We start from the raw sequence: 27,880 nt of genomic DNA on the forward strand, positions 1-27,880 counted from the left end.
TCTTCTCCTAGCACCATTGTGTATAATACAAGAACTGGGTTATAGGGTAGCCATGATAAGGAGAGAACAGAAGAGAACAGCAGAGAACAAGATATACAATTGTATGACCTTTGACAAGATAAGGAATTCCTGTGTCGTCAGCTTACAACAATATATTCAAGAGAGAAAGAGCTCAGCAAGAACATGAAGCATGAGACTGCATGAGGCTACTTAGTCTGACCCCCGATATGGCTGCTACAGATTCTCTGAAGAGGCCCAGAGCACACAACAGGCTCTTTGTATAGGTATATAGGAGAGAACAGCTCCAATAGCACCCAGTAATAGTCTTCAAAAACATGTAGCAAGAAAGCCAGACTATAAAGCACATGGTCTTCAATGTCTATATACTAATACCCAGAGTATGGGAAACCAACAGAACCAACTTGAACTTTTAATACGGGAGGGAAATTATGACTTGATAGGTGTAACTGAAACCAGGTGGGATGTCCCCCATGACTGGAATGCAGCAAGGATCTTGGAATTGTTGTAGATCATAAGCTGAATATGAGCCAACAATGTGATGTGGCTGCAAAAAAGGTAAATGCTATTTTGGGCTGCCTTAATAGAAGCATAGCTTCCAAATCCCAGGAAGTACTAGTTCCCCCCTACTCAGCACTGGCTAGGCCTCATCTGGAGTACTGTGTCCAGTTTTGGGCACCACACTTTAAGAAGGATGCAGACAGGCTGGAGAGGGTTCAAAGGAGGGCAACGAGGATGATCCAGGGACTGGAACCAAAGCGCTATGAGGAGAGACTGAAAGAACTGGGCATGTCTAGCCTTGAGAAGAGAAGACTGAGGGGAGATAGGATAGCGCTCTTCAAGTCCTTGAAGGGTGGTCACAGAGAGGAAGGCCAGGATCTCTTCTCCATCATCCCAGAGTGCAGGACACGGAAGAATGGGCCCAGCTGTGCTTCCTTGCGCCCGGGGGAAGGAAGCCAAGCTGGGAGGACCACGTGGGGCCGCTGCTGCCACTGCCAGGAAACCCCACTGGCCGGGGGGTTGAGGGGCTGGAGATGCAGCATGGCCGGGGCAGCGCTGGCTGAGTCAGTTTCCAGTAGCGGCGCCAGCATGGGGGGGGGGGTGCCAGCAGCAGCAGCCGGCAGGAGAAGAGCCTGGGGCTGCTCAGCACCACAGGAGGCCCAGGGCGGGGCACTTGACCTGAAGGCTGCTGCTGCTGCACTAGCTGTGAGACAAAGGCGGGTCTGTGACATCACCAGTGTTTTGGAAGGGATAGATCTCACTGAGAAAACGTCAAAAAACTGCATCCAGTGGAAGCCACTTTTCCATACATCACTCACGAAGGCCTTTGTGATGGCTTTGACGGGGATACACAGGCACAGAAGTCCCGCTACCTCATGTGGGACAAAAGAAAGACCAGATCAGTCTGAAGAGTAATTCAGGCCCATCCGCGTGAGGCTCATTAATAAAGAGTCCAGGAGCGCCAAGCCAGTGGTCTTTCCAGTGCCACCTCCAGATTACCTCCTGCAACCTCCAACTCCATCTGCAGCGCCATTGCCTTCCCCTACACTAAGGTCCTCAGAAGTTACAAGAGTCTAGAGACCCAAATAAGGACCAGTCCCTTTCACAGACACCAGTCGCAGCCATGTCAACAGGCATTTGAGCAGGGGTTTGGACTCGATGGCCTTGTAGGCCCCTTCTAACCCTGCGATTCTATGATTCTATGAGTTTACAAGAGAGCTCCACTCCAGAAAGTCTTTATGCCAGCATTCCAGATTCTGAGCTATGTGATAGCCTTGTAGCAGAAACCACACCTGGCTCAAATACCTGCCCCCCAGCCCTTCCTTCCACTGGAAGTCAATAGTATTCTCAAGCCAAACACATCTGACACAGCAAAGATGGATGAGCCTGGGGGCATAATTAACAGCGATCGCATCGATGAATCAATGTCCTCTGATATTTTTCCTCTCTTACGGTTGTCTCCTGTTATCCTGTTACATGCGCTGAATAGAAAATGACAGCGAAAACAACATAGCCAGCAAGGGGCAGGATACGGCTTCGTGACAGCCTGAGTTACAGCACAGCAGGGGTGGTTTTGGCCCACAACTCCCATCAGCCCTAGACAGCATAGCCAATGGCAAGGGATGATGGGAGTTGTAGGCCAAGACATCTGGAGGCCCACAAGCTGCCCACCCCTACCGTATGGCATGGCAAGGGGATCGTGCCAAGTCCCCTTTCCACCCAGCCCGCAGTAAAGAAGTGTGTTTGTTTCCCTGCAGTAAGAAGTGAGAGTTTGTTTATTCTGCAGTCATTATGATTGCAAAAGAAACTTCATTACTAAAAGTGAAACTGCACATAGCCAAGAGTTCTGGACAAGTAAGCATGATTATGTAGCCAATTAATTATTTTCTCTGTTTTTACGTTGGATTTTGTATCCAATCTACTGTTGCCAAATGTGCCTTTGTCTGTATCCAGGTTTAAATACCCTGAGAATTATTTATTTATTAAGTGAATCCATAGATTCTCTTCCATACGTGTCTGTCTGTCTTTTGTTCAGCTGAAGAATAGAAGTGAACACTTGGAAATAAACAGGAGAAAAGTTTTTATTCGACAATTTGGAGGTCCTACCGAGAGGTCCAAAATAGCTGCAGTCCAGCTTTTGGGAACCTCACTATGGAAAACCGTTAGCTGGCATCAGAGGACCTTTGTTCCTTCTTCTGTCTCCCTGGGGTGGGTTGATCAATCGCTGGGTAAGCCGCTTGCTATAGGGACTATTGAGCTTTACTCACATTCACTTTTGTCTGGTCTGTTGTCTGGAAAAGGCCGGAGCCGGAGCTGGGGACTCTGTTTGTCCTGAGGGATTCTTTTGTTTCTCCCAACCTCATCCACTGTCATATGATGAGTCTGGTTAAGCGTTCCAAAAAGGTCCCTCCCAGGCACGCTTGCCTGCCGTTTTCCCATTGTCCGTGAGGCTGGAGAAATAAAAGGAGGTGAGTGTGAATGGAAATTCGATCTGCTGGCAAGAGGGCTTGCAGTACAGTAGAACTCCCCTGTAAGTCTTTGTTTTTCTCCTTCTGGTCTCTCTGGAATCCCTCCCAGTGAAAATGGGGTCTATTAGTTCAAAGACGCGTCCAGTTTCAGTTCCCCTCAAGGGCAACCCCGCATATTTTATGTATACCCCATTACAGAGAAGAAACCTGTAGTTTTTTGACAAATAGAATTTTTATACCTGGGATAATCCTGTTAAGCAATGCCCACTTACTGGTTCTTTTGATACGGACAAAATTGTCCATCTCAGAGGCTTCTTAGAAAATAGAGGTGGTAAAACCCCAGACACCCAGTGGGCATTTTAAAAAAAGTATTATGAAGAAGCTTCAAAGCAAAAAAAAAAAAAATCCCAAGTAGCCTCTTTAAGAGACTCTAACAAAAACCAAAAAGTTTTTTAAAAAATCTAAATTAAAATAACACCAAGCGCGCCTTTAACAACGTCTATGTATCCCTGTTTGACTGATCTTTCAGTCCAGGAACCACCTCCTAACCCAATACAAGGGACAGGAAAGATGAATGAAGAGGATAGTGCAGAGGACGAAGAAGAGGCGAAATTGCTTATAATGGGAGGTAAAAAAGAAGTCAGAAGAGTCTGCTCAAGAGCCAGAAGAGGGCAGCAAAGACAGAAAGATTGCTTTCTCAGCCAGACGCGCGCGCGCGCACACGCACGAGAAAAAGCTGCCGCTTTAGGACAAGAAAGACATGCTCAAAAGCAATTAATGGATCCTTTGAGAATTTTCCCTAATCGGGATGGTGGGTCCCAGGTCATATATAAACCATGGTCCAGGAAAGAAGTGCGAGCCATTGTTAAGGACTTTCCAAAACCCTCTATAGTCCCTGTCAAGAATGGGTTAATAGGGTAGGAGCCATGAGGGCTGCTGGGGCAGTCAGGTATGCAGCATCCACCGGGAAGTTGATTGTTTGCTCTGGCTAATTGGGAAAATGCTGACAGCCTGCCTGGTGGGAAGATGCAACCTCTTTGGAGGGTGGAGTGGGGTGTCCTGGGACTGGGCTTGGGTATTTCAAATCTGCCTGGAGTTGCTAGGGCTGGGAGATAAAAAGAGGGCTAAAGAAGGGGCTGCTGTCTCTTCTTGGCCCTGACTGTACTGGGTGTGCTGCTGGCCGATGGCTATCCTGGGAGGCTCATACTTTGGTATGTATAGGATAGACTAGCTAGCTTTATTGTTTTGCTCTTAGGAGTGTGTGCCTTGGTGTTTGGCATTTCTGGTTTTGTTTAGTTTTGAATCTTGCTTGTAATTTCCTGTACAACCTACCACCTCACCCCTGTTCCTTCCTCTTTGCCCCCTTTCCCCTCAATAAACTTTTATCCAACCTTCAGTTTGTGTGATCTTCCTGGATAACTTCAGTGCTAAATGCAGTGCCTATTGGCCTGGAAGGGAGATACTGGGTGAATTCTGGGGAAATTTGTGGCCAAGTTAGGCCTGGCCTACCTTGCAGGGTTGTTGGGGTGAAACCAGCAATCCTTCACAGACCCTTTTAGATTTGAGAAGGAATTTAGACTTGTTTGTGAAACATAGAACGCCAGTGAAACTGATCTTTATCAGCTGTGCTGATTTCTCACAAATTTTTCCCAGTTAAAAAGGTGGCTGGAGAAAGCAAAGTGGGATCCCAAGGAAAGAAGAATTGATTCCCCTGATATGAAGTATGTAGAGAAATGTCCGTGAAGATGTCTTGAAATGAAGCCAGCTATTAAAAAAGCTTTCCCTCCCAAGGTAGATTGGGTGGCAATACAGACTTGTAAACAAAACCCAGGTGAAAATGTAAGAGATTACAGAGCACTGATTAACCCAAGTGTTTAAACAACACTCAGGTATGGAAGACCCAGACAATAATAGCCAAGGAATGCTAGCAGCTACTTTTGTCAATGGTCTCCTTCCACCCATTTCTAATTGGCTAAAAAAGGACTGAAGTGGGATGGGAAACTGAAACTTTAACCACGCTGCAGTCAATTGCTGAACACTGTCAAAGAGCTCTTAAATCCAGTACTGAAAAGCAACAGACTAAGCTTTTAGCCCTGCAAATCCAACATTATGAAAATCCTCAGCCCCACAGAGGCCAAAGGAGAGAGAGGCAAGAGAAAAGGCCGTGGCGCATTTGCCCCTCCTCGTGGAGCCCAACACCCTGGTTTGTGTAATTACCGTAGACAGCCTGGACACTGGAAGAATGAATGCCCCAACAGGCCTCAAAATACTGAAACCCAGCCAGGCCCACAAAAAGTGCAAAATTTGCCACAAGGAGTGCAACATTTACCCCAATCTCCACTTACACAATAATAGGATGAAGGAGAACTTGTGGTTCAAGCTCCACTTTTGATTCCACCGAATAAATCAAGAAAATTGACTTTATCAGTTATAAACCAAGGCAAGAAGTCCTTTTTGGCTGACACCAGTGCTTCAATGTCTGTCCTACAGCCTTTTCTTTTTAACAGCCTGATTTTAATAACAAATACAATGGTTCAAGCTGTAGGCTTTTCTAATCAGCCTATTCCTCTCCCTGTTATACAGCCCCTCTCTATATTATTTGAGCCGTTATCTGTAATGCTGAAAATGTTTGTTTCAACTCTTCAGCAAGCTCTAGCAGCCGCCCCTGCTCTCAGGCTGCCTGTTATCCAAAACCTTTCATTTTGTTTTGCCATGAACCAGACAGACGTGCCCTTGGTGTTTTCACCCAAGAGCATGAATCTAAACAACATTCTATTGTTTATTTCAGTGTCTCTTTTGATCCAGTTGTTCAAGATTTTTCTCTCTCCCTGTTTTTGCATAATTAAAACTGCAGCTCGATTGGTTTGAGCAGTTTAAAAATGTTGTTCTTTATTCACCCTTAAAGTTCATGATCTTTCATACTGTAGAATCTCTCCTTTACACTCTAAAACTCAGTATCTTTCTAGTACCAAGTTGATGTGTTATGAAATCATACTGCTTTTGTGCCTCATCTTTCTGTTTATCATTGTAGCTTTCTAAACCCCATTACTCTTCCCCCTCTTCAAGATGAAAGTGAACCTCATGATTGTGGTGCCTTCATGTTTCTGTTCACATAATCTACACTTGATTTTTTGACACTCCAATTTTGAATCCTAATCGGATTCTCTTTGTAGATGGCTCATGTCACTGAGCCACTGACATGACTTTGGTTTCTGACCATCCTGCTGCAACTCCCTGTGAGTGCCTTGAATCAGCTTCTCTCCCTCCTGTTTGCTCTGCTCAAGTAGCTGAGCTCATTGCTCTTGCTCATGTCTGCTCCATAATTGAAGTCAAAACTGTCGATATCTATACTGACTCCCATTATGATTTTGGAGTTGTTCATAATTTTGTTTAACTGTGAGAACAATGTAAGTTTTTGACTTTTTCTAGTTCAGTTATAGAACAAAAACGAGTACTTAACTATTTTGTATGCTTTTTGTTGCCTGCTTGTCTTACGATAAAAAAGTGAAAGTCATTCCAAGGCCTCCCCCTTTAATGCTAAAAGTAACTTGCTTGCTGACTGCCAGGCTCCATGCTAAACTTGTTGCCCTATCCATTCCACAGCCCAAAGTGTTTTTACATGCTTTAATTGTTGACCTGTCTTTTGATTTTTTCTCAGTTAGCTGTCCTTCAAGATTTGGCTCCAAAACATGAAAAGAAGCAACAGATCTCTAGAGGTTGTATTTTGCACTTTGATTTACCTTGGCACTCCCAAGACGGCCACTTGGTTGCTCCCAAAGCACTCGATCACTCACTTGCCACCGTGCCCCATCAGGTGGCACATGTTGGCAAAGAGGGGATGGATATGGCAATTCAGAAACATTGGTATGCTCCAAAAAAATATTATTTTTTGGCCGCAGAAGCCCACGTCTGTACATGTTGCTCAGCCTGTCAAACCTACAACATAGGGAAAGTCGTTAAGGTTGAAGAAGGTTACAGAAGCCTCTCAGAAGGACCCTTCCTGTTTTTGTAAATAGACTTTGTTCAAGTCTAAAGCAGGCTGGCTATAAATACATCTTAGTAATTGTTTTGTGGTTAAAGTTTAAGAAAAGTTAAGAGTAAAAAATAGAGCATTGAAAAACAAAAATTACAAGACTTAAGTTCAGATACAAGAGTAGGATGGATCAAGATTCTTCTAGTAGCTTTGGTGGCCATGAGAGCCACCCGAAGCAGAGTACATGGACTACGTCCTTATGAAATCATTACAAGAAACCTAATAAGAACACTCACTGCACTGCCCACTGTACCTGGTTTAAAATTAGCCCAAAGTGAAATAGTCAAATATCGTCAGGTATTAATGTATGCTGACAGTAATTTTCATTCACAGGTTAAGAACACCCCCCATCTGAACCAGGGAGCAAACAGCGTGACCCTTTTCATGTCAGAGACTGAGTCTAAATAAAGAAGCACCAAAGAAAATCCGCTTTAGAACCATGGTGAGAAAGACCATCCCAGATGCTGCTGGTCTGCCACACTGCAGTCAAGCTAGCAAGAATTAACTCCTAGATACACGCTTCCCAGTATAGATGTGCGCCCGCACCAAGGCTGGCGCCAGCTGATCAGCCCCTGAAGAGATGACTGCAAGGGACAGAGACAGTGCTCTCAAATGGAGCAATGCAAGGCTGTCCAGCCCAGAAGCAGACGAAATTGCTGACCCAACTAGAGATTTCGAGATAGAGATCCACAGGGCACGTACCGGCAATCCTATCCCTGAAGCAGACGAAAGCAAGATGCAGACAGCTAATCCCAAGACCATCAGATCTAGTAGAGACGCAAAAGACTTAGAAGATTTTATGCTTTTATGTGAACTGATGACTGAAGGTTACACAACTGAAGAAATTTTGCAATAACATACTAACTGAACAAGCCAAAATTGGTCCAAGCAACATGTTCCCTCATCCCGCAGTACCGCAAGACTTTTTATGATATATTCCCAAAGGAGAGAGACAGTTTTGGTTGTTTTTTGTTTTGTCATCATGTTCCAATATATGCTAGAAGAAGTTTGGACTTCACCTGTTTAGACTTCTCCTTGTTTGCACCCTAGCAGCTACTTTGTAGTTCACTAATGCCATCAAAGGGCCATAATAATGCCCCGCCACGCCAAAGAGACCAGTAAGGCTCCACCCTGCTGGCGGAGTTAGCAAAGTCCAGCAGCAAGCCTAGCACCAGCTAGCAGAAGACAAAGAAAAGTCAAAGATGTGGACCAAGTGGACATAGTTGATTGCTATAGGATGCATAACAACCAGCCTAGTAGCGTAAAAAATCAAATACCTGTCTATAAAAAACTCAAGCTATGGCAAATGCTTTGAAAATTCCTCATTTTTTAAAGAAAAGATTAAGTAGTGTAAAATGATTTGAAGCCTTTTGTGACCACCGAGAGAGAGACTCAGAGAGTATGTGATCATTGTCTGGCCAGTTTTGCACCTTGCCTCTTTAATAACGCTGGAAGACAAGACATGTGTACCTAAAAAAAGCTTTGAAAAACTGAACTCCAAAGGAAATTAAAAATAGAAGTCATTGCCTGTATGTAACCATTACACAGAAGGTCAGCTGGCAAGTTTTGATTAACTTAAGCAATACACTAGGCCGTCTAAAGCCCCACTCCCCCCGAGACCCTTAAGTGCGGGGTCTAAAATTACCGAGATGCACCAGTGCCCCTGGCATGACGTGACGCCTCCTCCCTCAGAGTCCCCCTCCTCCTCCTCCTCCTCAGGCAGGAGCTGAGGCCCGCGTCTCCCTCAGCGTCTCCCTCAGGCTCCCTCTTCCCCCCTCATTGCCCTCAGAGCCACAGTTTCTGGCTCTGCTTGGCAGCTTGTGTGTGTGTGTGGAGTCTTCAGAAGGGAGTGAGAGGCAGGCTGGCTCCAAGGTCCCTGAGCCCTTCTGCCCCCCCCCCCTTTCATCAGAGGTTTCTAATAAAAATCTGAGGTGAACTATAGCATTGTAGCCCACTAGTTAGTCCTCCACACTGTTTCAACAGCAGGATTATCAGCTTCCCTCACCAGCCAGCCTCCCCTCAGCTTCTTTTGAAGCGTCAGCTTCTCCTTCAGCTCCAGCCCCAAACACCGCAGGAGCCTCATCTTCACACAGAAGAATGGCTCCCTTCAGCTCCCATCCTGCCCCACAACTGCCCGAGGGCTGGGCTGCCAGCCTAGAATATTCTCAGGAACCCTCAGGTGGCTTTACTCATACCGAGGCACAGCTAAATAGCCTCCTCGGTTATGACCAAGTCTGTCTTATGCGCTCCCTGCAACACTGCCCGGCGCTCTCTTGTGGCCCCGGAGAAAATGGTTATCTATCCCTTGAACCAGTCTCTTGGTTTGTAATAGATAATATGGCCTCAGTCCAGAGCAAGTTAGCCCCACTGAAATGAATGAGACTTCAGTTAGTAATGACTAGCATTGCCACGTTCACCGATAGAATGATTGACCAAGATCCTAGCTCAGTTTGGGAACTTTATTATACATGGTACCAACATTTTCTTGGTTGTGCTCCCACTAATATGTTCTCATTTTGATATATGATAAAATAACTTCCCATCTTCTCAGTTCACACATTACATAAAGATTCAGTTTAGAATGGTCAAATATTACCAGAAGCTGGAGAAGTATGAATCGTTATTCTACCATATTATACTTATCACTATGCTGGGTTTTCACTCTTTCACATAATGGTCTGTGTATACGATGGACAACCTTATACAATTTGGGGCTTGACACACGAGGTTGCAACGAGACCAAGAATAACAAGACAAGACGTGTGTCATGGGCTTAAGTAAGGCCACACGTTTATTTGCAGGAGTCGCCTAGCAGCTATCCCTGCCTTGAATTAGGGTGGGCCAGCCCCAGCCATGAAATGGAGGCAGCGTAATAACTGCCCCCTCCCCACTAGCCATACCTCTTCAGGGGTTGAAGGAGTCCTTCCTGAGTCACTCCACCCCCCGAGCCCCACAACTCTAGGAGGGTGAAACAGGTTGTCCCTAGAGGGGATCCGTACTCTGCCCCCAGGGTGCCACAGCCCTGAGCGGCAAGCCTGGGGAACGCCCCGTCACCTTAAAGATGCCTCAGAGTGCTCAATGATGTTCTTGCCTGTCTGTGTTACTTTTCCTACACAGCCCTGCTTTTGTGACTGAGTAACGTGCAGGGAGGGGAGAATACCACCCTCCCATCACTAATTGTCACTCCCCACCAGGTGAACAGTATAGAGCTGGCGAAAACACCTGTCTCATGATGCCAATCTGGAAACAAGCAAAAAAAACTACTTCACCCCTAAGCAATCAGCTAATCCTAGGGTAGGTGAGCAAGATGCTGAGACAGCTGAGACAGCAGCAAACAGAGAGAGGGCTGGCCAGGGGCAAAGTGGACTTAAATAGCTTACCCAGCCTCCGCGCCCAGCCAGCATTGGGACAGAATGTGCATCTGCTCCAGAAATGTTACTTCCCCATGTGGCTCACCACCCCTATCCCAGCTGGCCAGGAAACTGATTTGCCCCTAGGCTCTGCTCTCCAGGCAACACATGAGAGACTCTGGTATTTTGCAGCAGGGCTCTTTATTACAGCAGTCCTCGAGAAATCACTAATTTCTGAGGAGCTGCCTGGCAGACTGCCTCAGCCCCAAGTCCTGCCCTAGGGATTTATGAGTTTTGTTAAATCCATTCCATCTGTGTTTCGCAGATTGTCAGGCGACTTTCATTCCATCATTCCCTCATTGATGGAAACAGATTTTTTGTATGAGAATTTCGTTCGTTTGCTAGTGCGCACTTGCACTAATGCACACTTCGGGAACTCCCCCCCCCCCCGGTTTAAAAAAACAGTCCAGAAGTCCACCCACTCGGAAAAAGCCAGTCCGCGGGTCAGATTCCCTGAAATCCCATCTCATTTGACTCCATTGCAGATTTTCCAACATCCCTAGCCTGCACTGACAAAGGCGGGGAACTTGCAGCCTCTCTTAAAGCTATATGTACACAAATATACATATATCACAACCCCCTCTGTTCCTTAATAAATTGCACTCAGCTTCACAGCCCCCGAAACTGGGTTTCACTAAACACACATACACCAGAAGAGTGGATAACAACACTGGATTACACTGCAGGGTTAACATACACTACTCTAACTCTTCCCTCCACCCAGCAAAATGGGCTTAACAACACTGGGCTACTTTGCAGGGCTGGCATAACCCACAGCCCTGCCTCCTACACTATTGGCATCTCTACATGAGCAGTGTATTGTATGCTCGTGATTAGCCACTCACGGAAGTTTGTGGGGGTCCTTTACATGATGTTGTCAACCTCCAGGATGTCTCCTGCATTTTTCCCCATTTAGCCTGCTTTCAAAAAGATCGGAGATAAGCTGGAATAAAAAAAAACCTGGATATAATTTGGCCACTAAATGGCGCTGTTTCATTGAAAATATAGAAAGCCCTGGTAAGGCTCCTGAGAAAGGGCTTTTTCAGTTCCACATCACATCTTCGTCGTCTAAAGGCACCCATCTTAGTCACGCCATAGAAACAGAAGCAGAAAGCCATGATAAGGGTGCAGGATTTTTCCATAATGTAGAGAAGAATCTATTTCTGTTTTATTGACTATTCTAAAGTCTTTGACTGTGCGGATCATAACAAATTGTGGCAAGTTCTTGGTGGGATGGGGATACCAAGTCATCTTGTCTGCCTCCTGTATAACGACCAAGTAGCAACGGTAAGAACAGACCACGGAACAACGGACTGGTTTAAGATTGGGAAAGGAGTACGGCAGGGTTGTATACTCTCACCCTACCTATTCAACCTGTACGCAGAACACATCATACGACGTGCTGGGCTTGATGAAGCCAAAGCTGGAGTTAAAATCGCTGGAAGAAACATTAACAATCTCCGATATGCAGATGATACCACTTTGATGGCTGAAAGCGAGGAGGAGCTGAGGAACCTCATGACGAAGGTGAAAGAAGAAAGTGCAAAAGCTGGGTTGCAGTTAAACCTAAAAAAAAACAAGATTATGGCAACCAGCTTGATTGATAACTGGCAAATACAGGGAGAAAAAGTGGAGGCAGTGACAGACTTTGTCTTTCTAGGCGCAAAGATTACTGCAGACGCTGACTGCAGCCAGGAAATCAGAAGACGTTTACTTCTTGGGAGGACAGCAATGACAAATCTTGATAAAATAGTGAAGAGCAGACACATCACACTGACAACAAAGATCCGCATAGTTCAAGCAATGGTATTCCCCGTAGTAACGTATGGCTGCGAGAGCTGGACCATAAGGAAGGCTGAGCGAAGGAAGATAGATGCTTTTGAACTGTGGTGCTGGAGGAAAATTCTGAGAGTGCCTTGGACTGCAAGAAGATCCAGCCAGTCCATCCTCCAGGAAATAAAGCCAGACTGCTGACTTGAGGGGATGATATTAAAGGCAAAATTGAAGTACTTTGGCCACATAATGAGAAGACAGGACACCCTGGAGAAGATGCTGATGCTAGGGAAAGAGGAAGGCAAAAGGAAGAGGGGCCGACCAAGGGCAAGGTGGATGGATGATATTCTGGAGGTGACGGGCTCGACCTTGGGGGAGCTGGGGGTGGCGACGGCCGACAGGAAGCTCTGGCGTGGGCTGGTCCATGAAGTCACGAAGAGTCGGAAGCGACTGACAGAATAAACAACAAAAGAGAAGCCCCTTGGGTATAATAAGGATGGACTTTATCTGCATGCATTGGCAGGGTATTTTTCTTAATGTTTACATTACAACAACAGTTTTTAAAATAAGACATGAGTTAGAAAGACAATCAAGTCCTGACTTCACGGGCCTACCTTGAGGGGCGGGGGGGGGGGACGTACCCTACTGACCAATCACAGCAATACTAAACTCCTAGATTTCTTATTTTTTTAATGGGGCAGCAACCACTTCTCCACCAAGGAAGACCGGAAATATGAGCCAGGAACTTCTTTCTCCAGAAAGTGTCAGTCATTGCTATGACTTCCTTCATTGGCTAAAAACAGTGAAAGGCAGGAGCAGACTAGTTTATTATGAAATGAATGAGCGGAATAGTGACGGCGCATTTTGCTCCCTATCCGGGCTTCTGCAAGGGCTAACTCGCTTTTTTGCTTGTTTAAAGACATCTGAGGATTATGGCTCACCCTCTGGGGACACCCATGGATGGGAGTCTGAAGAACTGAAACAAATAGTGGTGACCAGAGAAGAAGTTCTAGGGCAGAGGTAGGAATGTGCAGCCCCCCAGATGTTATTGGGCTGCAACTCCCATAATCCCTCACCATTGGCTATGTGGCTGGGGCTGATGGGAGCTGCAGTCCAACAATTTCTGGAGGGCCACACTTTCCCCACCCCTGTCCTAGGGCTTACATACACGTTAAGAATTAACAAGTCACCAGGTCTGGATGGCATCCACCCATGAGTTCTTAAAAGAATTCAGATTCAAATAAATAAATGCAGCAGCAGAAAAGATGCACAGACCAGTATCTTTTCCCCTGTGGGATGGGGAAGACAGCTGGCAGGGGTGTCTTTCAGCAGGAAAACATACTCAGGGGAAAGAGGTAAAAAACATTCAATGCGTTTTGAAAATGGCTGCATGAAAAACAAGAACCCTTTAATGGACAGGGCTAAAGCGCTTCAAATTAACCACTGCAGAAACAACCTTGATTGCATAATCAAAAGGGCTGCAATCCAACTAAACCCTTTAAAATGTATCAATCCTTTCAATTTGTCAATTAATCAGTTAAAACTGTATATGGGCAAAAAGTATTTCTGAACCAAGAGGTATATTTTCTTTTTCTTTAGATGATGGCCACGTTTTAGATGATGTGCCCCCACCCCTAAGATCTTCTGGGCAAGGGATATGGCCCTCCAACCCATTTGATTCTGAGTTAGAGCCTTCTACATATTGCCAATTAAATGGAGCGGCCCATTGGTTCCCCATTTGTTAGCATTTGTCTTATGCTAACAGGACTGATGGCAGATAGTTACCCTGTCCAACCCCCCACAAATGACTGGAAAGAAAGAGTCAAGGTCCAGGGACAAAGGGAGGGAGGGAGGAACATACATACGTCACCGGTGTTTTCCCTTCCACTGCCCTCCTGCTTTTGATACAGAGGTCAGAGGACAGTCAACCCACTCACCATGAAGAAGCCTTGGCTGATATTGGCTGCCGTCTTGGCTTTTGTTGCCGTTGCCACTTCCACAAGACAGGTGAGCTTTGCAGTGTTGAAAGTGGTGACAAAGAGAAAAAGGGGGGGGGGATGGTGCAGCAAGAGCAGTGCAGGCAAGAGAGGTGAGACTACCAAATCAGAAGGTCTGCCTTCAGCTGAGAGTGCAGAGGGGACACAGGCCGTCCATCTCAGCTCAAGGTTCCAAATTCAAAAGCTCAAGGCTTTCTCGACCAAACACTACCAGATATCCTATTTCAGAAAATTGTCACATCAGCTCTGGAGGAGGGACCAGCAGGTTCTGTGCCTACCAAAGTAGACTCCTGCTCCTCCCGTCGCCCACTGGTTAGTCTTTGAGGAGTTCCAGAGCTTTTGATCTTTCCACTGCTCTGCAGCCCCCTTGAGGCTGAGAATTTTGATCTGGCCACTGCTGAGAAAACCCAAAACATTTTCTATGAGGAACCTGCAGTGCCCCTTTCTTCTTGGGAAGAGGCTTGAAGATGCATCCCAAGAGAGAGAAATATCTGTACCTGCTGGCAGGTCTTTCTGTGCTGTGGCCTGGTGTCAGGCTAAAACAGCTCCAGCTGCCAGCCCCTTGCAGAGGGGTGGGCTGGAAGTCACAGGAGAATGATTCTGTCTTCCTCAAGCTGGTAATCCAGCAAGATGGAGATGGAACAACAGTTCTGAAGAGGGCTGGGCAGTGGAGGGGAGCACAGGCAGTATGTCATGGGACAGAGGGACTTCCTCATGGCGCTAAGCACCTGAGAAACGGAGCTGGTCTCATCTGAAGTAGGAGGAGGGTGGGTAGTGCTTAATTCTAACAAGAGAGGCACTGGGGCTCAAACCAGCCTGGAAGTCTTGGTTGTGGCTTCCCAGTGATGGTAAGAAAACACTCTGCACATGCTCTGACATACTTTATTGTTATTTACGTCTTCAACTGTTTCATGGCTGAGCTCCAGCAGACCTGTGAGGCTAAGACCCGTGAGTTTCAGATTAACTTAAACCCCATTGAGGAATCCACCAGTTGCCTAAACATTGTGCTCAGCTGTCAGTCTGGCTAGCTGCCCCCCGTCCCCACCTCCCATCATGCAGGCTAAGAGGTGGGGGGGGAGGACAGGTTGTCCAGCACACGTTATGTTTACCTGACTCTCTCACTGATGTTGGCTGGCATGTTGCAAATCAAAGAGCTGTTCTCCGTCACCATTTTTATTTGGATTCAAAAGAGTGGCGTTCTGTTTTGGAGTTCAGACCCCACCTTTGTCTTGCTCTTGGCCAGGTTAATTTTCTCTGGGAATGTTTTGAGACTGGCCATGCTTCCAAGTGTGGCCAGATGACTCTAAAGATCTCACAAGCTGGCCATAAAAGTGAGGGCCCTCCCGTGACTTGGAAACCAATTTCTGGAGCTGAGCTATTGTGCACCTTCCTTTGCCCTCATTCAGCCCTGCCCATAGTCCAGTCTGTGCTCCTGACAGCACATCCCAACACAACTAGACCTAAAGCTGCAGTGTTCAGATAGCACATAGAGCATCAATATGGAGCTGAGTTGCTTGGTATAAGGTGTCAAATGTCTTCTTTAGGGGAGGCACATTATGTATCTACAAAGGGTAGTGATTTTTTTTTTTTATCATGGTGCCTCAACTTTGGAACACCCTCTCCAAAGAAGTACATCTGGTGCTGACATAATAATGTTTTCAACACCAGGTTAAGATCATTTTTGTAAAACCCTGCCCATTTTAAAATGGCAATGTTGCCTCTGCCTTCTGTGTAGTTTTTATAGTTTTATCTGCCTCTTGTTTTGCTAATTGTTATTTAGTGCCTTTATTGTACTTACATTGGTGTGATTAATTTTAGTCATGCCTTGGAATCCATTTAAATAAAGGCAGTTTAGAAATATTTAAAATATAAATAAATGGCAACCCCTGGCCCTGAAACCCTCTCGTGCACCTCAGAGTTATACTCTCTCCACGAACTCGTATCAGTACTAGTTCAGGTATGGTGTGTGTATATGCATGCATGAAAGAGAGTGCTGGAACCTTTTGCTAGGGAGATGCCACCCTGATTCTCCTGATCTCTCTATGTACAGAACCCACCACCAAGATGGAATAAACCCTGCTTTGGATGTTACACAGTTCTGTCATTGGTAAGTGCTGGGTGACCAAATGGAACGGACCAAATGGAATAATGTAGGCTTTGTTTTCCACCTCAACAGCAGATGAGGTCATATGACTGAATGCTCCTCTATCTACCAACTGTCTTTCGGTGTCTGTCTATTTAAAATATTTCTAGGACACCTTGCAAGGCAAGAGTCCCCACAAGATGGTTTACACAATAAGTTCCATACAGTCAAAACTGCAAAAATTAGTAAACATCAGCAATAAAACATAGCCTAGATAGTAATACAAATCTTAGAACAAACTTAGAACAGTCCAATAAAACATAAACATAAAAGACGAGAGAAAACAAGTGAATCTTCAGTCCTTCCTAAAAGCCTGTAATAAAGGGGCCTCATGGACCCTCAATGGAAATCATTCCAGAGGTGGGTTCTGTCTATCAATCGAAACCAACACCAAGGAAACTATTTTGTCTGTCAAAAGGCTAGACTAGAACCATCCCATGTACAGGGAGGAACATTCAGTAATGGAAGTACCGCCCCCCCCCAGCATGCCCACTCTTAAAATCATCTTCAATGACCTTCTGCTTATATATCCCAACAACCCCTGAGATAATGCCTACCTGGGCGGAGGGAGAGGGCCTTTTCAGGGGCAGCACCTTGGCTCCAGAACTCCCTTCCAAAGAAAGCCCTCATCTCCTCATTAATGACCTTCTGGAAGCTGGTAGCATCCTTCCTTTTTAGCAAGGCATTCAGTATGTCATTTTAACTGGTTGTTTTTAATCTGTTTTTGAATATTTTGAATATTTTGATTGTTGTTGCAGTTCCACCACCTGCTGCTGTTTTCCATTTTAATGTCTATTGAGTTTTGATTTAGGGCATCTCTACACCAGCCTAAAATCCTGCATTTAAAATAGGGCTTTCTGCTTCCGTTTTAAATGTTGAATCACAACTCCCTTTTTCATGCCCTTCCTTTCTCTGCTCCCTGTATCTGAGTCTTCCATATCTTTCATTGATCTTGCTCCTCTTCTTACTGCTTTTCCTTGTTTCAGGGAGGGAACTGAAGCGGAACACAATGGGGTAATTTGATAGCACATTATCTGCAATCTATTTAAAAATGGAACAAAGGGCATTTAGTGCAAGAGATGCCCTGGAGGGTCATGGCGTCATGTAAAGAGCCCACAAACTTCTGTGAGAGAGCCATCTCAATAGCAGGATAAGAGCTCCATGTAAGAAGCCCTTAAATTGTCAGGATGTTACAGACTTCTGCATTGATTCTGCCCCTGCCCTATGCATTAGCTCCCCTAACCATAAATTTCTGGCTGTAAGCCTTAACCAACATAGCTTTGCCACCTCACCTGCTCCTTGTATGCTTGTATGAACAAGGTCCTGGGGTGCACAGCCCTAGGATCCCCTTAGTATGCATGCCAAGTTTCAGGTATCTAGGGCCGATCTACATTGCGCCTGCCAATCGCAATGAATTCGGTGTCCTGTTGGGTTAAAAGCTCTCGCATTAAAATGTTATTATTCACACGTTTTTCAAAGATGTGAAGCTTCGAATCTTCAAAGATCATGCCTGAATTAGAAAAAAAAATTGCGGAGAAGCCACGATTCTTCGAAGATAACACCTTAATTTAAAGAAAAAAAAGCCGAAGTGGGGGATAGGAGGGGGTAAAACTTAGTCTCATTTGAAGGGATAGAACAACCCCCTGCTCAATGCAGGAAGCCTGATTCCCAGGCGGTCGCCCATCCAACTACTGATTGGGGCCAACCCTGCTTAGCTTCCGAGATCAGACAAGCACACGCACATCCAGCCCTTTGCTTGTTGCTGAGGGAACATTGAGTGCTGAGGAAGCTATGTGATCAGTAGCTGGAAGATGACATGGGGCCGTCGAGAGCCATGATTGGACAGGAGGGAAATACAAACACCGCCATATATGGACAGGCAGGGGAGGGGGCTACAACCAGATACAGTAGCGAAGGCAGAAAATCACAGCACATTAAGGGGAAATACCGGGATATGAGGGTATTGAAAGCGGGAGTACGGAAGTGGGAAATGCCGGTTCCAATTCGAGGCAGGTACTGCATAGTGTGAAAGACGGGCGGTGAAACCTCATTGGAAGCAAAAAAACCTGTTAAGTGTAGATCGGCCCTAGGTTTCACAGTCTTGGTGCTATGGCGCTGACAGACAGACACATGTCCTCTTTTATTTTCATAGATAATTCAGTAACTATCAGGCTACCTGTACTTAGGTTCCAGCTCTTCTGCACTGATTCTGTGTCCCTCCATCTCTGGTTAAGCCTCCGAACCACAGATTTCTGCTTATGGGCCTGGTCCACACACAGGTTTACCACTTCACCTGCTGCTTGTGTGAACAAGGTCATACGCAAATTCCAAAAACATATTGGGTGTTGTTGTTCTGACTTTTTTATATGAAATGGCTTCCCACAAACAATCCTGAAAATTGTAGTTTGGTGCGAGTGCTGAGAATTCCCTGTTCAAGATCATATCAGAGATGGGTGAGCAGAATTGTTCTGAAAATGAATCAGGCCATTTTTTAGCAAAACACTCAAATACTGAAACCCCTCGAGGAGACCCTATTTTCCTATCCCTGCCCCCCCCCCATCCAGAGGACAGCTTGCTTGGCGGGCAGGATGGGGAACAGGCTCTGGTGGGAGGGCCAGCTGCAGCACTGTCTTGGAGGGGAGAGGCCTGAGCCATTAGCTTTTTCCACCAGGGATAGTGGGAGGTATAGTTCATCTCCTACGGTCCCAGGTAGAAGATGCTGTAGTGTCAATACAGGAGGAGCCGCCGGCCCTCCCCCATCCAAGAAGGGGCTATAATATTTTATTTATTTATTTATTTATTTATTTATTTATTTATTTCTATGCCGCCCAACAGCCAAAGCTGTCTGGGCGGTTCACAAAAATTAAAACCACAAAGTGCAGCATACAACAATATAAAACATGAAAGCTTAAAAGCACAAAATAACAGTACAACCAGAATAAAACCTAGCAGCAATGCAGAGATTTAAAATACAGATTTTAAACCTCAGAACAAAAGTATTTCCCCTTTGCCTGTGGGCTCCAGGGGTGGAGTCCTCACTCAGGCTCTAACAGATTTGGCTCTCAGGTCAGCAGTCAGGTAGGTCCATAAACAGCTCCCTTTATATTAGGGACACTTGTCTTGCAGCGAGGGAGGGCAGCTCATACAGACTTCCACTAAATCCAATCTACTCACAAAGATAGAAGAATTTAGAGCCACACCAAGTGGGTCTAAACCACATCAGGCAAACATCAGGGAGAAACCGGACTGTTCCATTACAGACTCCCTAAAGAGATGCTCAGTGTATCTTATTGGGTCATCGCTTAAGTTATGTACATCTGTCTCAGGCCTAAACCTTTCATATAGACATGCCCAGAGACACAGAGGAGAGGAGACAGACTCAACCCATGCTCTGGATAGTCATTATATGTAACCAAATCAGACAATTAGAGGAGCCTCTTGTTAAAGGTTTCTTTCCCAACCCTGCACTTTGCATCAGCATTATACAATACATAGGGCTTTTCTACATGAGGCTTTTAGCCCACCACTTTATGAAGGCTTCTGTTTCTGGATTTTTTGTGGGATTAAGATTGGCTCTTTTATACATCCCCCTCGCCAAGGTTTTTCTTTCTCTGCCTTTCTATATGTTCCACTACACAACCACTTGGTGACACAGTGGTATAGCAGAATTGCACAAATACACTAGGGTTTCATTCAGGATATACCAGACTTTCCTCATTAGGAAAAACAAAACAAAAAAACACACCTTAAGATGGTTGCAAAGAACTGGAGAGGCCCTGGAGAATGGTGGGGTCATGTAAAGGGCCTGCAAACTACCATGAGCAAGGAATCACAAGCTCACAATAAATGCCTTGTGTCGATAGGCTCGTAATGTGCATTAATTTAAAATTTTGTTTTGCAGGCTAAGACCTTTTTATTAAGCAGGCCTTTGACATATAAGTGGGTCTGTTGGGTTGGATGCTGTTTTTATTCTGCTATTGTGTTTTTAATTATGTTTGAATGCATTTGTTTTATTATTTTAATCATGTTTTATTTATGATTGCAAGCCACCTTGAGTGCCACTTTTCTTGGTAGAGATGGGGTACAAATCAAATCAAATCAAAAATTAATATTCAGAGTTAGTCCTTGTCTTAACCAAGCTCGTTTGGCCCTTTGGGGCCCATGCCACAGAAGTGCATGGCACTGCTCTCTAATGTCCATTCCTTTGCAGCCTAGCCGTCCAGAAATAAAGATCGTTCAGGTTGAGAATTCTACCCTGCCAGTTGTGGACCCCAGCAAGCTGGTACGTCTGGGGATAGGGAGAGCATTGGTGGTGGGACTAGGAGGGGCAGCAGTAGTAACTCAGCGGGGGGAGGGTGTCAGGGAAGCCAGCTGAAAGTGGGTGGGGAGAGAAACACTAGGAAGCCAGCAGGACCCAGGGAAACCAGCTGGAGCAACCTGGGGGTTTGGGGACAGTTGTATGCTTGTATATCTGAATGGATTGGGAGTGACTGTGTATGAGAAACAGAGAGAAAGCATTTAGGGGGATCTTTGGGGGATCCTGAAAAAGAGTGAGTGTGTTTTTTTATGTTCTTGCAGTGGGGAGAAAGAGAAGGGAGGGATGTGTGTGTGTGTGTATGCATGCATTCATGTCTGTATGTAAGAACATAAGAGCCATGCTGAATCAAACCAAGGTGAGGATGGACAGCCATCTGTCGAGGTTGCTCTGACTTGGATTCCTGCATTGAGTAGGGGGTTGGACTCGATGGTCTTGTAGGCCCCTTCCAACCCTACTATTCTGTGATTCTATGATTCTAAGGGTCCATCTAGTTCAGCATTCTGTTCCCATAGTAGCCAACCAGCTGCCTGTGGGAAGCCCACAAGTAGGATATAAGGATGTATACTTGCATGCGTGTGTGATGAATAGATGCTCTGTGTGTGTGTGTGTGTGTGTGTGGAGAGAGTGAGAGAGAGAGAATGAATGAATGAATGAATGAGAATCTATGGCTGGGAGTGTGTGGTGATCCAAGGTGAGTGGGTGACAGAGTGAGTGAGAGAGAAAGCGATAGGGGGAAATGAGTTCTGCTGGCATGAGGTGGGGAGGGGAAGAAAAAAATAGTTTATCCCCTGTGAAATAGGTTTCTGTTGCCAGCGAAAACTATGCGTTCAAAGGAGTTGTTTTCTGTGTTGGGGATCAGACCCCACCTCTGCCTTGTATTCTGTCTTTTGGGAAGGTTACTTGCCCTTTGTGACTAGCCACACCTCCCATGGCAGCCATTTTGTGGTGGTGCCCAGGACAGTTTCCCAAATTGCCAAATGTGCCCACGACCCAAAAGGATTGCCCACCCCTGCAGTAGACATTACTGTAATGCTTTCCCCAATTCCACAGGTGCTGAGGTTTCAGGGGTGCAGCGTTTACCAAGGTCTGGTTTCCTTTAGAATGTGATCACTGGAGACCCACTGGTATTTTGTAATATTGTATTTATTGACAAATATACAGCTTGAGCATAGGTGGAGATTCACAGCTTAAAGTACTCCAACAGATACCCCCAAATCCTCCAGAGTTCTCTGACACTGTTCTCCACTGCATCCATCTGCCTTTCTCTAAACTTGCAGCTTCTTTAGAAACAGCTGATGACATCATCCCCAGAGAAGGGAGGGAGAGGAAGACGGACATGTCCCTTTCCAGAAGGAGCCACCTTCGCTTACTTAACAATAGAATCTGCCTGGCAGGTGATGTGTAGGTTTCTGGTCCACCTTCGTATGCAGACTCAAAACCCACCAAGTTGGATGGGACTTGGAAAGATCATTTAGCCTAGGGATAGGAAACCTGTGGCCCTCCAGATGTTGTTGGACCCAACTCCCATCAGCCCCAGGCAGCACGGCCAGTGTCAGGGTTGATGGGGGTTGGACTCCAACACTTCTGGAGGGCAACAGGTTTCCCACCCCTGATGTTGCCAAAGCCCTAGTCCCATAACAATACTACGTTAGATGGACCAGTGGCCTGAGTCAGGATAAGGCAGCGCTGTACGTTCTGCCTGACGTCCGTCTCTCCTTCTGCAGCCTCCACCTCCGGAAATAAGGCTCAGCAGAGGTGTGGATTCCATCTCGTCGATTCTGGAGCCCAGCAATCTGGTATGTCTGGGGATGGGGAGGGTGGAAGCGAGTAGAAGGCCTGAAGAGAACATCTGTCTCTGGAGGCCCAAAGACAGATTAGCCCTCTTTCTCCAGTGAGTTATACTCACAACCAAGACTGCAGCCAAAGAGGCTTTTGCCCAGCTTACCAATACACATGTTTATGGGTGTGGTGGATGTTCCAGTCCACATTAGTGGCTGTGAGAGTGGAACCAAGAGCTGAAATCATTCCAGACTGATGTGATGGCAGATCTGAGCATGTCCAGTGCAGCCTCCCCCAACCTGTTGTCCTCCAGATGTTTTGGACTACAAGTCCAAGAACTCTCCAGCCATGCTATGCTGGCTGTGGGATTCTAGGAGCTGTGGTCCAACATATCTGGAGGGCGACAGGTTGGGGGAGGCTGGTCCAGAGGAGGCAGGAGAGAGTTGCTGGAGGGCAGCCTTAAAACCACTGATCGCAGCTTGCTCCTCTCCTTCCTTGGGGATGCGTTCACACAAACCAAGCTAAAAGGTATGGGGTGGTCCTGTTTGGGATCACCAGGAATAACCCAATGTGATGAGATAAAAACCATGAGCTGAGAGCCAGACAGGGTAGAAATTAGTGCATGAAGGGGCCCTGGAATGGGGCTGCACCTTCATTGCGTGTAGACACACACACACACACTCTCCCATTTTGTACAGCAGGGGTGGGCAGACTTCAAGCTTGCTAGAGCAACTCTTGTTTTCTTTTTACTGGACCGGTTGCAAAACTAGTGCCTTGGGGAGGAGGCAGAGAACATACATCTGGAATGAAGTCACAGGGTGCCTTTGAGCACGTGCTTTAGCGTCTGAGCTCGTAGTCCTTTCACACACACATCCACTCCTGGGGTTCCCCTAAATATTTTCCATTGCAGCCTAATTTAGGAGGAAACCGCCAGCTTTTGTTGTTGTTGTTTAAAAAAAGAAGCTGCTGCTGATCCACTGCGACTCACCCAGAGATCTACCAGTAGGTCCTGATCGGACTTCTGCCCACCACCTAGCACACAACTCGCTGCTGGCACTGAATAAATGGTAAATACTGGTGCTGGTAGTGGTGATATTGACAAGAGCCTGACCCAGGCTTTGTCCTGCAAGGGACAGGGAGGTCTGTGTGCTGTCCTACAGTGTAAATATTGTTGGAAGTGGTGGGTAATCATTACCTCCCCTCCTACCAGGCCTCGAACATTCCCTAAACCCCAGAGTCTGGATTTTTGGCAAAAGCAGTTGGCCATATTTCTGAGTCTCTTGCATCTGAAAGGAGCCAGCATGTTGGGAAGGAAATGGTGGGGAAACAGTTCCCCACCGGAGCCCTCTTGTCAGACCACAACTCTTGCCTTGAAGGATTAGGCAAGGAAGGCCATGTAGTCTGATGGTTGTTCTCCTGAGCTAGGGATGGATGAGAAATGCGTTCAGTTTAATTTTTTATGAGCTTACCCAATTTGCATCTCCTGAACCTACATGCCAATTGGAACACACTTGCACACCTAAATCTGCACTTTGCGATCTGCAACTTTAAAAATGTGCATAAAAATGTATATATCAAGGAAAAGTGCATGCAGCGATGCATATACTTGACAGATTCACACATCCCTATCCTGAGTCACCTCCCAATTTCCCCCTCTTCTCCCCTAGGCTCCGAGACCTTACATCAGAACTAAGAGGGACAGGAAGAACGCAGCCCTGGCACAGCGCAGAGGGAAGCAGCGGGCAAGCACCAGGCGTGTGTGCAGGGGCTGCTACTCTGGGCTGATGATCGTCGGGCCCCCTGTCCAAGAAAGCAAAAACGGGAGCTCAAAGGAGAGTCGCTCAAAGGAGAGTCGCTCAGAGTCAGGCGGGGATTCCAGTGCAGAAAATTAGTCCCCTCCTGTTGCACAACCTGACGGACAACTTTGTTCCAGGGCTTGGAGGCCAAATCCCAGATTGACACTGGGGGCTCCGACTAGACATGGCATTATTCATGCAATTCATGCAAAAGACTCTGTTCTTCAAAAAAAAGTTGTGATTGTTTTAATTATGGGGTTTTATTCTTTTATCTTGCTGTTCACTGCTCTGAAATCTTTGATGTGGTTGTTCAGTCGTTCAGTCGTGTCCGACTCTTCGTGACCCCATGGACCATAGCACGCCAGGCCTTCCTGTCCTGCGCTCTCTCCCGCAGCGTGCTCAAGTTCATATTCATTGCATTGGTGATGCTATTTAGCCATCTCATCCTCTGCCGTCCCCTTCTCCTTTTGCCTTCAGTCTTTCCCAGCATCAGGGTCTTTTCCAGGGAGTTTTCTCTTCGCATTAGGTGGCCAAAATATTGGAGCTTCAGCTTCAGTATCTGTCCTTCCAGTGAGCACTCAGGGTTGATTTCCTTTAGGATTGACTGATTTGACCTCCTTGCTGTCCAGGGGAATTCGTAAGAGTCTTCTCCAGCACCACAGTTCGAAAGCATCAATTCTTCAGCGCTCAGCCTTCCTTATAGTCCAGCTCTCACAGCCATACATTACTACTGGGAAAACCATAGCTTTGATTAGACGGACCTTTGTCGGCAAGGTGATGTCTCTGCTTCTTACTATGCTGTCTAGGTTTGCCATAGCTTTCCTCCCAAGGAGCAAGCGTCTTTGAATTTCATGGCTACAGTCACCGTCTGCGGTGATCTTGGAGCCCAAGAAAGTAAAATCTGTCACTGCTTCCATTTCCTCCCCTTCTATATGCCAGAAAGTGATAGGGCCAGATGCCATGATCTTCGTTTTTGTAATGTTGAGTTTCAAACCAGCTTTTGCACTCTCCTCTTTCACCCTCAACAAGAGGCTCTTTAGATCCTCTTCGCTTTCTGCCATTAGGGTGGTATCGTCTGCATATCGGAGGTTGTTGAGAATTCTCCCGGCAATCTTAATTCCGACCTCTGATTCATCCAACCCGGCATTTCTCATGATGTACTCTGCATATAAATTAAATAAGCAGGGTGACAATATGCAGCCTTGTCGTACTCCTTTCCCAATTTTGAACCACTCGGTTGTTCCATGTCTGGTTCTTACTGTTGCTTCTTGACCCTCGTACAGGTTTCTCAGGAGACAGGTAAGGTGGTCTGGTACTCCCATCACTTTAAGAATTTGCCACAGTTTGTTGTGATCCACACAATCAAAGGCTTTAGCGTAGTCAATGAAGCAGAAAGAGACGTTTTTCTGGAATTCTCTTGCTTTCTCCATGATGCAGCGAATGTTGGCGATTTGATCTCTAGTTCCCCTGCCTCTTCGAAACCCAGCTTGTACTTCCGGTAGTTCTCGGTTCGCATACTGCTGAAGCCTAGCTTGTAGGATTTTGAGCATCACCTTGCTGGCACGTGAAATGAGCGCAATTGTGCGGTAGTTTGAGCACTCTTTGACGTTGCCCTTCTTTGGAATTGGAATGTAAACTGACCTTTTCCAGTCTTGCGGCCATTGTTGAGTGTTCCAAATTTGTTGGCATATTGAATGCAGCACTTTAACAGCATCATCTTTTAGGATTTTAAATAGCTCAGCCGGAAGACTGTCATCTCCGCTAGCTTTGTTGTTAGCAATGCTTCCTAAGGCCCACTTGACTTCACTCTCAAGGATGTCCGGCTCAAGTTCAGTGAGTGCACTATCATGGCTATCAGGGACATTCAGATCTTTCCTGTATAGTGCTTCTGTGTATTCTTGCCACCTCTTCTTAATCTCATCTGCTTCTGTTAGGTCCCTGCCTTCTTTGTCCTTTATCATGCCCGTCTTTGCACAAAACGTTCCCTTGAGATCTCCGATTTTCTTGAAGAGATCTCTAGTCTTTCCCTTTCTATTGTTTTCCTCGATTTCTTTGCATTGTTCATTTAAGAAGGCCTTCTTGTCTCTCCTTGCTATTCTCTGGAACTCTGCATTCAGTTGGATATATCTTCCCCTTTCTCCCTTGCTTTTTGCTTCCCTTCTTTCTTCAGCTACTTGTAAAGCCTCATCAGACAGCCACTTGGCTTTCTTGCATTTCTTTTTCTTTGGGATGGATTGAGTTGCTGCCTCCTGAACAATGTTACAGACCTCCGTCCATAGTTCCTCAGGCACTCTGTCTATTAGGTCTAATCCCTGAAATCTATTCCTCACCTCCACTGTATATTCATGAGGGATATGATTTAGGTCATACCTGAATGGTTTAGTGGTTTTCCCTACGTTCTTCAATTTAGGCTGAAATTTTGCAACAAGAAGCTCATGATCTGATCCACAGTCAGCTCCAGGTCTTGTTTTGACTGACTGTATAGAGCTTCTCCATCTTTGGCTGCAAAGTACATAATCAATCTGATTTCGATATTGACCATCTGGTGATGTCCATGTGTAGAGTCGTCTCTTGTGCTGTTGGAAAAGAGTGTTTGCTATGATCAGCGTGTTCTCTTGGCAAAACTCTATTAGCTTTTGTCCTGCTTCATTTTGTACACCAAGGCCATGCCTGCCTGTTATCCCAGTGATTTCTTGACTTCCTACTTTAGCATTCCAATCCCCTATGATGAAGAGGACATCTTTTTTTGGTGTTACTTCTAGAAGGTGTTGTAGGTCTTCATAGAACTGATCAACCTCAGCTTCTTCAGCATCAGTGGTTGGGGCATAGACTTGAATTACTGTGATGTGGAATGGTTTGCCTTGGATTCGTACTGAGATCATTCTGTCGTTTTTAAGATTGTACCCCAGTACTGCTTTTCCCACCCTTTTGTTGACTATGACTGCTACTCCATTTCTTCTAAGGGATTCTTGCCCACAGTAGTAGATATGATGGTCACCTGAATTAAATTCGCCCATGCCTGTCCATTTGAGTTCGCTGATTCCCAAGATGTCGATGTTCAATCTTGCCATCTCATGTTTGACCACCTCCAGCTTACCTTGATTCATTGATCTGACATTCCAGGTTCCGAAACAATATTGTTCTTGACAGCATCGGATTTTCTTTTCACCACCAGACACATCCACAGCTGAGTGTCCTTTCGGCTTTGGCCCAGCCGCTTCACTCTTTCTGGCGCTACTTGGAAATACCCTCTGCTCTTCCCCAGTAGTATATTGGACACCTTCCGACCTGAGGGGCTCATCTTCCGGCATCCTATCTTTTAGCCTTGTGATACGTTCCATGGAGTTTTCTTGGCAAGAATACTGGAGTGGGTTGCCATTTCCTTCTCCAGTGGACCACATTTTGTCAGAGCTCTCTGCCATGACCTGTCCGTCTTGGGTGGCCCTGCATGGCATAGCTTATGGCTTCACTGAGTTATGCAAGCCCCTTTGCCACAACAAGACAGTGATCCATGAAGGGGAGTGGTATATAAATATTGTAAATGAATAAATAAATAAATTCTAATTGTGTGAATGTTTTAAAAAAATAAATAGCTGTGTGCGCGCGCTGGGAATCTAGCTCAGGAGCACAGTTTGGGGCAAAGG

The 27,880-nt window shown here is 46.0% G+C and overlaps 2 protein-coding genes and 1 pseudogene across 3 annotated transcripts in view; 2 read left to right on the forward strand and 1 right to left on the reverse strand.

Moving 5' to 3' along the window:
* Window positions 1-16,980, reverse strand: part of LOC146345331 (uncharacterized) — a 33,115-nt gene extending 16,135 nt beyond the window's left edge. The window contains exons 1-2 of one of the 2 annotated variants that reach the window (XR_014792542.1): window positions 14,141-14,387; window positions 2,787-2,969 (exon numbers count right to left, since the gene is read on the reverse strand). Coding sequence is in view for 1 of the 2 variants with exons in the window: in XM_084860158.1 (XP_084716284.1) it covers window positions 2,787-2,969; window positions 16,901-16,973 (256 nt within the window). In the remaining variant the exon portion in view is untranslated. Of the gene's footprint in view, window positions 1-2,786; window positions 2,970-14,140; window positions 14,388-16,900 lie in introns of those variants that run through there. The other variant, XM_084860158.1, reaches the window with a different exon arrangement.
* Window positions 1,060-2,015, forward strand: LOC146345332 (transcription factor E2F5-like; annotated as a pseudogene).
* LOC146345333 (uncharacterized) lies at window positions 14,110-27,815 on the forward strand. Its single transcript, XM_084860156.1, has 5 exons — window positions 14,110-14,210; window positions 16,251-16,307; window positions 20,554-20,625; window positions 22,386-22,457; window positions 24,108-27,815. Exons 1-5 carry the CDS (start codon window positions 14,142-14,144, stop codon window positions 24,330-24,332), a joined length of 495 nt encoding a protein of 164 aa, XP_084716282.1. The 5' UTR covers window positions 14,110-14,141; the 3' UTR covers window positions 24,333-27,815.
* Window positions 27,816-27,880: the final 65 nt, after the last annotated feature.

The sequence above is a fragment of the Heloderma suspectum genome, chromosome 5, assembly GCF_057233095.1.
Source record: "Heloderma suspectum isolate Gila_16-S chromosome 5, 16-S_ref, whole genome shotgun sequence".
In the NCBI taxonomy this organism is placed as follows: Eukaryota; Metazoa; Chordata; class Lepidosauria; order Squamata; family Helodermatidae; genus Heloderma; species Heloderma suspectum.

Coding starts and splice junctions, on each gene's coding strand:
- LOC146345333 (XM_084860156.1), top strand. CDS start 14,142: ATGAAGAAGCCTTGGCTGATATTGGCTGCCGTCTTGGCTTTTGTTGCC. Junction 16,308..20,553: donor GTTACACAGTTCTGTCATTG/GTAAGTGCTGGG, acceptor ATTCCTTTGCAG/CCTAGCCGTCCAGAAATAAA. Junction 22,458..24,107: donor TTCTGGAGCCCAGCAATCTG/GTATGTCTGGGG, acceptor CTTCTCCCCTAG/GCTCCGAGACCTTACATCAG.